Raw genomic sequence first — 13,505 nt, forward strand, 5'->3', positions numbered from 1 at the left:
TTTCAGTGAAAGAATGGGGCGGGTAATGAATTAAGGGATAATTGCATTCCCTAACTCGGGTGAGATCCATTTATCTAAAGGGAAGATGAATGCTGGACAATAATCAAATAAATTAGGACTGTCTAGACAATCCGTCTGTCGAATTCAGGGCAAATTGAAGTTAATTGTTAGCTTTCATCTACTTATCATTTGAGACAGTACTGTCTCTTTAGCTTATCAAGGGGATTAGAAGATTTGGCATTTGCAAAAGCAGAGAATTATTTCTCGGAAAGGAAACACAAAATACAGATGGATAGAGGGATGGATAGATAGAAAGAAATGGTTACATGTATCAGGGACAAGTTTGTGTGTATGCTGATATTCTCTGTTCTCTGTTGCTAAAAAGTGCAATATTGGTTCAGAGACCAGAAAATATATTCATGGGGCTCCTGGGCGGCTCAGTTGGTTGAATGTCCGACTTCAGCTCAGGTCATGATCTCTCCGTCCCCCTCTCTCTCTGCCTCGCCCCCCACATGCGCGCACTCTCTCAAAAATGAATGAACATTAAAAAAATATAAACAAAAAGTAAAAAAGAAAATGTACTCCTAGTATTTGGAGTCTGCTGACTTATTTCGGTATAAACATTAAAATGATGTGGGACCCTATCTTTGTCAGTCTTTCTTGGTTGCTCAAGATAAATATAATCTAAGCCTTAGAAACTTCCCTGTTGCCCTCATCCAAGTGAGCATGGTTTTGTTTTCTTGGTGTGTGGTTGTTCTGGTCTTTGCAACGAGCATTTGAGCACCTGCAACATGGCAGGGTCTATTCTAGGAATGCGAAGACGTAGAACACATTTCTGTTCTCAGGAAGGTCCTAACACACCCGTTAGGAGTCAGATCTCTGGGCGAGAGGTCAGGTGCCTCGGATGAAGGCAGAAGCCTACCATGGCTTAGACAAGGGTGACTGTGGTTGCAGTCGGTAGCAGGCAGATTCAGAGCATATTTTGAGGCTACGTCTAACAGGACTTGCCACTTGAATGGATGAGGTATATGACAAAAAGAGAAGGCTCAGAAATGGCTTTGAGAGTTTTGATCAGAGCAGCTGACTAAATGGTGGTGGCATTTGCGAAGTTGCAAAGGGCCAGGGGAGGAATGAGTTGTGGGGGAAATACCAAGTGTCCTGTTTTAGATGTATTGCCCTCGAGATGCCTAAATGACGCTACTTTCTCGGGGGTTTCATTCCAGTGCGGGTGACCTAAACGCTGTATGTCTACTGCCAGGTGGTGCTGGGCGCTAAGAAGAAACATCAGACAGGCTAACAGGGACAGAGTGTGGCAGGAGATTTAAAACACTTGCCTGTATTGAACACGGGGTCCCTGGACATTTTTCATCAGGAACACGTTACATTTCAAGGTTTTTTCTAGTGAAGGAGTGGAGACACCAGATCATTTGTTGTGGAAGGAAAGTCAGACATTGAACTGGAAAGGGTGGCATGAATCAAATGGATGAATTTCTTTTTTTCCTAGAATAGAGTCATATGAATGTACTTGAAGAAGGAAGGTAAAGGGAAGGGCCCTTGGCGAGGTTAGAAGAGGCAGGGGTAAGGCGCCTGGGTGGCTCAGTCAGTTAAGCGCCTGACTTCAGCTCAGGTCATGATCTTGCAGTTCGTAGGTTTGAGCCCCCATCGGACTCTGTGCTGACAGCTCAGAGCCTGGAGCCTGCTTTGGATTCTGTGTGCCCCCCTCTCTCTTCCCCTACCCTGCTCATGCTCTGTCTCTCTCTCAAAAAAAAAAAAAAAAAAAAAAAAAAAAATTTAGAAGAGGCAGGGGTTAAGTGTGAAGCTAGGGTTCCACGGTAACAGATTTATATCCCAGGAGGCATGGACCGTGTCTTTGAAGGCTTCATTGCAGAGACTCTTAATTCCTGCTCCAGGTGCTGTGCGCGTTAAATCATCCCTATACCATTTCCCTGGGGAGGTCCTGCTTCTCAGGACATTGGAAGCAGCGAACAATCTGTAGGAACACAGTTTCCACAGCAGTGCCTTTAAGAAGCTGGAGCTTGGTTTGTGGTTGCCATGGTAGCAGGGGCTGGCTGCATACACCATCTCACCCAGGCTCTCCCGATCTAATAACCAGCATTAACAATTGCTTGAACTCTCACACGAGGGGTGCTTTTAGCAGACTTGCTTTTCTTTTTTTTTTTTTAAGCCTCTCTAATACATCTTTTAACCTATTTTATTTGGGGTTGTGTAAAACCCAAACGATTGAAGAAAAATCAGAACAGGAATTGTTTTAAAGTCCTCATTCCTATTTAAAATACTTAAGCACATGGGGCGCCTGGGTGGCTCAGTCAGTTAAGTGCCCGACTTCAGCTCAGGTCACAATCTTGTGTTTCGTGAGTTTGAGCCCCGCCTGGGGCTCTCTGTGCTGACACCTCAGAGCCTGAAGCCTGCTTCGGATTCTGTGTGCCTCTCTCTGCCCCTCCCCGACTTGGACTCTGTCTCTCTGTCTCTCAAAAAATAAACATTTAAAAATAAAATAAAATACTTACGTGCAAAGTGGGTAAAGATTTGCTTGTGCCCTGATCCTCTGATTTTCCTGTTGTTCAGGTTTTGTTTTGTTTCATTTAGAAAGTGATCAGATCCTTATTTATTTGATAAGTCCTTACCAAACTCTTTGTGAATGTAGCTGCTTGGGGCTCTGTACTCTCATGGAAAACCACAGGACATTTGGGAGTCCTGGGCTCTTTTGCGCCTAAGGATTTTGGTTTGCCAAGATGGGGGAGAGAAAGAACTGTCTGTGCAGGCGTGAGGGATGGTAGATTTTGCCAATGCCCCTTAGACCTCTTCCTTCAAATGGAGGGAAGAACCGTTCCCTCCATGGAAGAACCAGGGGAGAACCATAGACTTCCGACACTAGGGAAACTGAGAGTCTAGGACACCTTTCCAAGGTGGCCCTTCATCCCTTACAACCCAATGAATCTCATACACTTAACAGACACTCTCCTCTCCCTGACTTTATCCCTCCCCTCTCTGATCTGAGGCCATGAGTTTCTAGCTCTGACAGTGTGTGTGGGAGCCAGCTTTTACTGGCCGGAGAGGCCTCTTTCCAATTCCACATTCGGTGATCCTACGTTAGTAGCTTGAAATAAGTAGTTTGAAATCAGACATGATGGGAGTGTCTATACACTGGGGAAACCCAAATGGTTCAAATCAGGTGGCCCCGTCCCTCTCCCCAGCCCAGAGACGGTTGTTAACCACTTAGCAGCATACCATGGTATCAGACCCTTTCCTTATCTCGGGCAGGGGGAGTGGGGGCTGTGTGTTGCTGGAGGGCTGGATCAGGGGCGAGTCTCTTCTATCACTCAAGATTCCATGTGGCAATGAAATGATAGGGAAATGAATGAAAGTGCTCTTAGCTCTGGCGAATCTATATTTCTTGAGAACAAGATGAAATAGATTTAATATGAGATTTTCTCTTTTCATAACAAATATGAAAATAACAAATACTTGATTATAAAATCTTTTTAAGGAAGGAGTAAGTCATGGAGCTGAAAGGCACAGCATGGGGAATATCGTCAATGGTATTGTAACCGCGTTGTCTGGTGATAGATGGCAGCTATTTTCTAGTAGCTATACTGTATTTGGTGGCTTGCCTTCAGACGTAAAAACCTTTTCTTTTCTGGGGCTTCCAGCTGGCTCAGTCAGTAGAACACGTGACTATTGATCTCAGGGTTGTGAGTTTGAGACCCACGGGTGTAGAGGTTACCTAAAGAAATAAAAAAATAGTTAAAAACACTTTGTTTCTAACAGTGTCATCCCATTTACCAAAAAAAAAAAAAAAAAAAAGCTCAATAAATGTTTTTGAAAGATAAACTCAAAGCCCTTAAGCTAATCTGTGTAGTTGTGATCTGATTTTTTTTTTTTTCTGTAAGTGATTATTGAGTTCTGTGGTGATGGAGGGTAGGATGCACAGTGAGACACAGAATAGGAACAAAAAAAGAGCTAAGGAGGTCCCTGGGTGGCTCAATCGGTTGAGCATCCAACTCTTGATTTCCGCTCACATCATGATCCCAAGGTCATGGGATCAAGCTCCGCGTTGGGCTCTGTGCTGAGCGGAGAGCCTGCTTGAGATTTTCCCCTCCCCAACTCGCAGGCGTGCTCTCTCTCTCTCTCTCTCGAATTAAAAAAACAAGAGTTAAGGAGTAGAATCTAAGACTTACATCTTGAAGCAGGCATCATCTTCATTTTTTTTTCATTCAAATCAACAGCCACAGTTGCTACATTTCTGGACCCCAAGTATTTCCCTGTGCTTTATTTTTGACTGAGTTATTTATTCAAACTTAGTTATTGGTTCTTATTCAAAAAGAACTTTTTTTTTTTTTTTTAATGGCACCTTGCTTTTCTTTCCGTATTCTATATTTTCTCACCGTCCGGTGGTCGTGGAAGTTCCTCATCAGGGTGTTGTTCACAATAAACACACAAACTGAAACACCAGAACCCCATTTATTCAGCACCGTAGAAGACATACTTTTCTCAGTGACTTACGTCTTCCCTCCTCAAACTCCCAAGACCTTTTTAAAACCATTGCCCCCCTCTGAAATCCTTATAAAATGTTTTGAACATTTTCCTTATTTCTTAAACTAAGAGTTGACACTTTCCTTGCTGAGATAGGACCAGCCATTTTCCTGTAGTGCAGAAGCCACCATTGGAATGGTCAGTTTTTAAATTTTGTTTGTAGCCTTAAATGGCCAGTTGCAAAATGACTTTCGTCGCTGGTGTGATCATTGTCCTGGCTCAGCTGGCTCTGCTTCCCCCCCCCCCCCCCCCCTTTAGCTTCCCGAAGGGTGCTTATGTATTATTAAGCCACTCACCCAGCTTATTTACTAGATCTTAGGCAAAAGGCCGAGAAGGCGATTCACCAAGCTTATTTAGAGTTACACATTAGATTGGATTTTATTCAGGCTCCAACTGAGCGTGTGAGAAGTAAAACCAGTCACCTTTCAGGAGACTTTGTTGCGGTCCTGTTGGTTACTTGGCTTTCCCATAGAGAATATGGGGATAATGAAGTCTACCCCGAGGGCTGGTTGCGGAGGGGTAACAGGAAAGGCACATGAAGTTGATCTGTATGCGTAGCACCAAACCGACAGGACGCCACGGGACCCACTGCTGCTGGAAGTCAAAGCCACCTCTGCCTCTCCGCAGGCAACACGCAGAGGGTTGGTGTCCCTTGCTTTAGAAGAGGAGCTACCGATTAATTCTAATAAACCCCTGGCTGTCTTTTTCTAATTGGTTTATAGTTCCATTGGTTAAGGTGAACTGGGAACAAATTAACCTTTTCGTATCTGCCTTTCTCTGCTTTTAAATACAGAGTGGTAGTTTGACATAAGAACAGATGTGTGCACAAGCATGCTTTTAATAACACCTTCGTCCTTTTTTAAATGACCAGCAGCAGAATCTGCCTTTGGCTCTGTCCCAGAAAACATATTGCACCAAGGTTTGCAGACCTTGGTTTGCATTTATTTAAATGTCACGGGATGGATGCTTTCTTTGTGAGCAGATTCCAAAGATTTGTTGCATGCCTAAATCTTTGATGAATGTCAACAATGTAAGGGTACATTGTACTTGAACAGGTCAAAACTACGTACAAACAGACATTGGCAGATAGCAGGGCTGGATATTATGCTTTAGCCTCCCCGCATGCTCGGTCTTCTAGACCCAAATTCATCCTTGATTCTGTATATGAACAAAGTACCGTGTCAGTCTGGGTCTTCTGAGAGCAGACATCAAGACAGAACTCGCCATTGTAAGAGATTTATTGTAGGGGAAGCCTGCAAAGGATAAAGGGGAGAAAAAGCGGGTGCAGGCAAGTAGTTAAAAAAAATAAGCCAGGGTTGGGGTGCCTGGGTGGCTTAGTCGGTTTAGCATCCGACTTTGGCTCAGGTCATGATCTAATGGTTCGTGGGTTCAAGCCCCGCATCAGGCTTTGCGCTGATAGCGTGGAGCCTGCTTTGGATTCTCTGTCTCCCTCTCTCTGTTCTCCTCCTGCACGCTCTCTGTCTCTCAAAAATAAATAAACCTTGTGCTCGCTTCGGCAGCACATATACTAAAATTGGAATGATACAGAGAAGATTAGCATGGCCCCTGTGCAAGGATGACACATAAATTCATGAAGCGTTCCATCTTTTTTCTTAAAAACTGAGAGCAAACTGAGGGTTGATGGGGGGTGGGAGGGAGGGGAGGGTGGGTGGTGGGTATTGAGGAGGGCACCTGTTGGGATGAACACTGGGTGTTGTATGGAAACCAATTTGATGATAAATTTCATATATTAAAAAAAAAAGAACAAAAATAAATAAATAAATAAATAAACCTTAAAAAGAATAAAAAATAAAACAGAGTAGTCCTGTATCAGTTCCTGCAATCTGGATTTTGTTGATTGCATCTGGTAGTGTTATTTAAACGTGTTCCTCTGGCCCCTGAGTATCAGATCTGGAGGCTTGATTACGTTAGAATTTAGTGTTTGCTCCCCTTCCTTCCTAACTACTTCTTCCATCGGGAGGCAGATAACATCTGGTTCTCTTTCTTTTTTTGTGTGACGTTAGCAGATGTTAATGATTATTACACTAGATCCATCAATTAGGGGGCGCAAAATGCTGATATTCTTTTTTAAAAAAAATATTTTTTTTACTGGTTTTATTTTATTTTTCAGAGAGAGAGAGACAGACAGACTGTAAGTGGGGCAAGGACAGAGAGAGAGGGAGACACAGAATTTGAAGCAGGCTCCAGGCTCTGAGCTGTCAGCACAGAGCCCGACGCAGGGCTCAAACTCACGAACTGTGAGATCATGACCCGAGCCGAAGTCGGCCGCTTAACTGACTGAGCCACCCAGGCGCCCCGCAAAATGCTGATATTCTAATTTTACTTGTCTTTACTTATTAGCCAGCGTACTTTTATACAACAAAACCTCCCTTTGTTAGCTACTTGGTTGCTTTGAGGTTCACTGCAAATAGGAAAGGTAGGATGACTGTCAGATTCTTTTCTTTCAGTCATTTTCAAACTGGTAAGGTGGTTCCTTAGCATTCTCCAAAGATGAACCAATGAGAATTTTTCTTTGTTTAATATCGTTATGAATTCGTGGATTTCAGCATCGCAGTTGGGATTCTTTGGGTTTTTTTCTCCACCCCCTCTCCCTCTTGCTGTTATTTTGATTTGATACTCAAATTCTTCCATCTCTGGCCAGTGGGAGTTTCTATAGGTAGGTTCCTGAGCCTTTCTGTCACAATCCAGGCAGTCTCACGTAGCCCTCACTTCCTGGTATGACTGGTTCCAGATCCATCTTTGCACATTTCCTACCCTACAGCTGAAATAGGTCACAAGCCATGATTCATTTCATTGGAAATTCATTGTTTAGGAACCAGAATCTGGGTGTTGGGAGTGTTCACTGCTTCTAGGTAGGTAATTTTTTCCAAGCTTTTTCACTGGGCAGGACTAAGAAATATGTATTTTTTTAATGTTATTTATTTTTGAGAGAGAGGGAAGGAGGGGCAGAGAGAAGGAGACACAGAATCCGAAGCAGGCTCCAGGCTCCGGGCTCTGGACTGTCCACACAGAGCCTGATGTGGGGCTTGAACCCACGAACCATGAGATCATGACCTGAGCCAAAGTCAGATGCATAACTGACTGAACCACCCAGGCGCCCCTGTATTTTTTGAAGATAGAATCTAGCCGGAGATCATACCAGCAATTCCAATTCATATTCAGGACTACAGGATTTTTACTTAATGTCATTGTTCTTCTATCTGAATTTCCTTATCCCCAGGCCAAAAACCCTGGTTCTCAGTGACATCGGCCTGATTCTGCATTCGCTTTATCCCACACTACATCCATAATAGCCTCAAAATGACAATACTAATGCCAACACCAGGGAAACGATTGCTGTCTTCCGGATGTATACTGTCAGAAGTGAGCTATCAGATTACTGAGTTTTAAAATCACGTTTATACCATTTTACTCAACTTATCCCAGGTGCCCTTCTTATGTCTCTTTCACCCTAATATGCTAACAAACCCTCTTTTTCTCTTTGAAGTGTGTTTATCTCTAGTCTGCTTCGTACTTTTCGTAACGGGAGTTTAAAGATAACTAGGCATAAGCTAGCATTGGAAGTGCAAAAACAACGTAGATTTGAAAATAAGTGTGTGCCGACATAGATTTCCTTACTCTGTGAGCTGAGAGATCTGTGAGATCTGTGAGCAGCAACGAGCACACCTAGAGCCCAAATCTTGGTTTCTAATGCTGTCAAGGCTCATCGGAGAAATGGCTGATTCGGGGGCTGCACAGAGAGACACAAGCTGAGCCTAGAACAGAAAGAGCCTACCAGAAAGTAAGGAAGCGCCCAAGCAAACACACACACAAGCACACACACACACACACACACACACACACACACACAGTGATGGGGCCATGTCAGAGTGACACAAGAGCCAACTGAAAGAACTCTCAGAGACCAAAGCTGGAAGGGTTTGAGCAACAAAATAAATAACATACTATCGGATTATAACCCAAAGTGTAATACAATTATCTGTGGGTCCACACTGATGTAATAAGGTCATGATTGAATATGTAAATAAACGGGGGAGGGAGAGAAATCTACCGTGTGGGAGAATTCTTAATAATTTATATAGACACATCACCCTCAAAGAAGTGGAACATAATTCCCCACGTCTTAAAAAGTGTGGGGTGTGCATAGACTTCCTTCCAAAGAATACAGGATTGGACGGGAGAAGGAGTAGTTTTACAGTGGAGAAAACTGGCAAATACCACCTCAGCCAGGTAATCAGGATTAACATCAGTGACAAGTCATGTTAATAGCACACATCCTTGTTATAATGTCAGTCCACCATATTTTCCCTACTTTTCTGGTATTACTGTACCGGGTTTTAAATCGATCTTTTATGACAGTTTTTATTTACACATAAAAACCTGTGCTTTGAGCCAATGAGGGAAGTGCGACGCATGGTTCTTCCCTTTGGGAACTTGGAATCTAGTGGGAAAAACAACTAGCAAACATGTAATCCAGAGATAAATCATGGGAGGTGATTACAAGGGTTTTTTAACTTGAGAAAAGCACAGATATACTGAGGGCTGGTGTAGCCAGAGGAAGTTTCCAGGAAAACATACCCTTCTCTTTATACCATCAGGATTTCTGGATGAAGGGCGCGATAAGGGTTGACTGAGGGTTCGACACATTCTCTTAAGTAAGATTGCATTATCACTGTGGAATTTAAGAACAACAACAGATGAACACAGGGGAAGAGAAGGAAATATAAGATAGAAACATAGAGGGAGGCAGACCATCAGAGACTCTTAAACACGGAGAACGAACTGAGGGTTGCTGGAGGGGAAGTGGGTGGGAGGATGGGTTAAAAGGGTGATGGGCATTAAGGAGGGTGCTTTTGGGGATGAGAACTGGGTGTCCTATATGAGAGATGAATCGCTGGGTTCTACTCCTGAAACCCAGACTACACTGTATGTTAACTAACTTGAATTTAAATGAAAAAAATTATTACATTTTGTCAACCAGCCTCATGATGGATAATAGCATTATGTTAATGTAACAGAGGATAGATGATAAAACTCGTAGCTCAGTTAATCACATTGTGGTCGGAGTTTATTAGAAAGATAGCAGAATCTGTGGATTATGAAGGATGTCCTTCCTGCACTCATTTTATGTGTAGATCTGGCTAAATCTTGGATGTTTCATGTTCAGGTCTCAACATGTTCCTTGATTTTTTTTTTAAATTTTCCTCGTAGGGCTGTCTGCCGCCAAACTCTTAGCTGAACATGAAGTGAATGTTTTGGTCTTAGAAGCGCGGGACAGAGTTGGAGGAAGAACATACACTGTGAGGGTAAGTGATTTTTAATGCTTAACGTATGATTTCTCACTCAAACTAGAAGTGGGAGCGATGGAAGGCACAGAAGCCATGTGTCCTCTAGAGCCTTCAGCTACTCCAACAAGTAAGCATCTGTTGTGGTCAACAAACACTCACTGACCATTTGCAGCTACGTGGCTGGAACGGGAGGGTATTAGGCTAAGCGAAGTTAGTCAGAGAAAGACAAATATCATATGGCCTCACTCATGTGAGGACTTTAAGAGACAAAACAGATAACATAGGGAAGGGGAGCAAAAATAACATAAAAACAGGGAGGGGGACAAAACAGAAGAGACTCATAAATATGGAGAACGAACAGAGGGTTGCTGGAGGGGCTGCGGAATGGGGAAGGGGCATGAAGGAATCTACTCCTGGAGTCATTGTGGCACTGTATGCTAACTAACTTGGATGTTAATTGAAAAAATAAAAATAAAACAAAACCAAACCAAATAAACACTCACTGAAGAGTGAACGCCTCTGACCTTCAGTAGCTTATAGTCTAGTGATGAAAACAAACGTGAACAAATAACTTCAGTACACTGTCATAACTTCCATACCAGAGACCTCAGTAGACTAGGTAGTGTCTCAGATGGGGTTACGGTTTGACTGGACTTGAAATGACTGTATACCCGTAACACACATGCGCACACACACACAGAGTATAGGTTCCATCTTTATTTATTTAAGGATACACAACTTAAAAGAAGTATGGCTACATGGGTGGCTCAGTCGGTTAGGAGTCAAGCTGTTAATGTTGGCTCAGGTCATGATCTCGCGGTGTGTGTGTTCGAGCCCCATGTCGGGTTCTGTGCTGACAGCATGGAGCCTGCCTGGGATTCTGTCTCTCCCTCTCTCTCTCTGCCCCTCCCTCTGCTTGTGCAATCTCTGTAATAAGCAAATAAGTAAATAAATAAACTTGAAAGAAAAAAAGTGCGGCTACAGTAAGCAGAAGCAAAATGCATATTTTTGTGCAACTTTGTCCTTGGCCCCTGTTTCCTAAGAGGAGAGCTGTTGGGAGGGACACTCTTTGCTTGGGTAAGGTCGGCTAGACATGAGGACGAAGCTCAGTTCTTGCTACATCACTGCCGTTTTAGACTTGGGCTGATGTCACCATTCTAGAAAAAAAAAAAAACAAAAAACCGCATCCCAAGTATTGCTTGCCATTATTCAAGGCCACGGTCGTAGGCAGTCAAGTCTGTGGGAGCTGATGGATGCGCACAGGGAGACGACATGGGGTGGGGAGGAGATAGGGCCAAAGGCAGAGGTTTGGGGAGCATGCAGATTTAATGGGTGCAGAGGCAGCGGAGCCAAAGCGAAGCAGCGGTGGCAGAGGCAGATGGGTGGAGGAAAGAGGAAGCCCCTGTGTTTGTCAGTTAGGTCATTAATGAGAGCCTTTCCTCCAGCCTGCAAATGGAGTGGTAAAGGCTGGAGATCCACAGGACGAAAGCAGCCGGTTGCAGTGACCGGAAAGAGAGGCAGCATCTATCTAATAAGATGTGTTGGGCTTACAGCAAAATGGCTTCTGCAGCGCTAGTCACAATGGCTTGAGCAATCCAAACATGCAGTTATTTTGCATAAGAAGTGGTCTGGTGGCAAGGAGTCCAGACTGGCGCAGGGCAGGGGGCGGTGGGGGGGCTCGGCTTTGTCATCAAGGCTTTATGCTCTTTCTGTCTTCTGCTCAGCCATTCTTTGCATGTTGTCTTATTGTCTTATTGCCTAATGGGCACCAGATGGCTGCTGTAACTCTGAGCATCAGTCCTCACTGAGGACAGGAAAGAGGATGAAGAGGCAAGACGAGGTTTTCTTTTTAAGTTTGTATTTAAATTCCCGTTACTTAACATACTGTGTAACCTTCGTGTCAGGTGTACAATACAGTGATTCGTCACTTCCATAGGACAACCGGTGCTCATCACGACCAGTGCACTCCCGAATCCCCATCACCTGTTTCATCCATCCCCCTACCCACCTCCCCTCTAGTAACCATCAGTTTGTTCTCTGTAGTTATTTATTTTGGAGAGACAGAGTGAGAGTGGGGGAGGGGCAGAGAGAGAGGGAGACATAGAATCCGAAGCAGGCTCCAAGCTCTGAGCTGTCGGCACAAAGCCCGATGCGGGGCTCGAACTCATGAACTGCGAGATCGTGACCTGAGCTGAAGTCAGACGCTCAACTGACTGAGCCACCCGGGTGCCCCTGTTCTCTGTAGTTAAGAGCCTGTTTTGTGGTGAGGCGGCCCCAGCTTTATCTGCAACAAAGCTTTTCCTTTACCAGAAGACCCCCAGCAGACATTTGCTTTAGTCTATAGCTATGCCCTTAGCTGCTGGGGAGCCCGGGAAAGCAAGCATTTAGCATTTCCAGACTGCATAATACAAGCAGGCATGGAAAAGGCAATATGAGTGGATGTGGAATAGCTAACCAACATGTGAACTAGAATATTGTAGACTATGTTTTTCCGTTAGACCAGGCCATGCTCCCCCTGTCATTTGCTTCCTACGTTTTTAAAGTTATTTATTTATTATTTATTTTTGAGAAAGATGGAGATAGTGCGAGCAGGGGAGGGGCAGAGAGAGAGAGAGAGAGGGGAAGAATCTCAAGCAGGCTCTGCGCTGTCAGGGTAGAGCCCGACATAGGGCTCGAACTCTCAAAAGCATAAGATCATGACCTGAGATGAAATTGAGAGTCTGACACTTAACCGACTGAGCCACCCATGCACCCCTGCTTCCTACCTTTTTATGATTTTCTATTTTTTATTTTTTTAACATTTGTTCCTTTTTGAGAGGCAGAGAGACACAGAGCATGAGCAGGGGAGGGGCAGAGAGAGAGGGAGACACAGAATCCGAAGCAGGCTCCAGGCTCTGAGCTGTCAGCACAGAGTCCGACGTGGGGTTCGAACTCACAGACCTTGAGATCATAACCTGTGTCGAAGGCGGACACTTAACCGACTGAGCCACCCAGGCGTCCCCCTACCTTTTGAGATGCACGCAGGGATGAAAAAAAAAAGATACACACAGGGATATACCATGGGTCTGTTTTCACTTTACTCAGTTCTAAGAGTGTTCTACAGCCTTGCTACTCAGTGTGATCCATGGACCAGTAGCCTCAGAGTCACCTCCCCCTCAGGAGCTTTGATAGAGATGCAGAATCATAGGCCCCTGGTCCTAGACCCACTGAATCCAAATCTGCATTTCGACGAGCTCCCCAGGGGATGTTACTGCAGTGCTGCTCTGTGGGGTGTGTTTGCTTGCTTGCTTTAAATGAATCCCGATTAATTGTATCTGGAGAATTTCTGAGCGCTTCCCACTGCACCGGGAAGCTATTGGTCTGGAATTGAGGAGACTGAGATTCTGGCCCCTGTACTACCTGACATCCCTTCTTAACCTGGGCCAAGTCCTTCTGGCACCTCACATCTCTGTCTTCCCACCCGGGCCGTGAGATACAATCTAAATGTACTTCAAGCTCCCTGGCAACTTCAAGTTCTAGTTGAAGACAGTGTGTTGTAGTGCAAAAGAAGGATTGCATATTCTGCGTGTCTGACCTTATTAGATACAAGTCCCCTGTCATTTTCAGAAGATTATGCCTTCAGTTTGGCGATAGTTATTCAGC

The 13,505-nt window shown here is 44.3% G+C and overlaps 1 protein-coding gene and 1 non-coding gene across 2 annotated transcripts in view; both read left to right on the forward strand.

Annotated features, from left to right (window-relative positions):
• LOC102961954 overlaps positions 1 to 13,505 on the forward strand; it is a 69,858-nt gene that overhangs the window by 11,232 nt on the left and 45,121 nt on the right. Inside the window, exon 2 of the mRNA XM_015538513.2 lies at positions 9,787 to 9,881. Within this exon, the coding sequence (XP_015393999.2) occupies positions 9,787 to 9,881 (95 nt within the window). The remainder of the gene's footprint in view (positions 1 to 9,786; positions 9,882 to 13,505) is intronic.
• LOC122235656 lies at positions 6,059 to 6,165 on the forward strand. The gene has a single exon (XR_006213682.1). It is a non-coding gene; the product is annotated as a U6 spliceosomal RNA (small nuclear RNA).

Source organism: Panthera tigris, chromosome X (assembly GCF_018350195.1).
Source record: "Panthera tigris isolate Pti1 chromosome X, P.tigris_Pti1_mat1.1, whole genome shotgun sequence".
Classification (NCBI taxonomy): domain Eukaryota; kingdom Metazoa; phylum Chordata; class Mammalia; order Carnivora; family Felidae; genus Panthera; species Panthera tigris.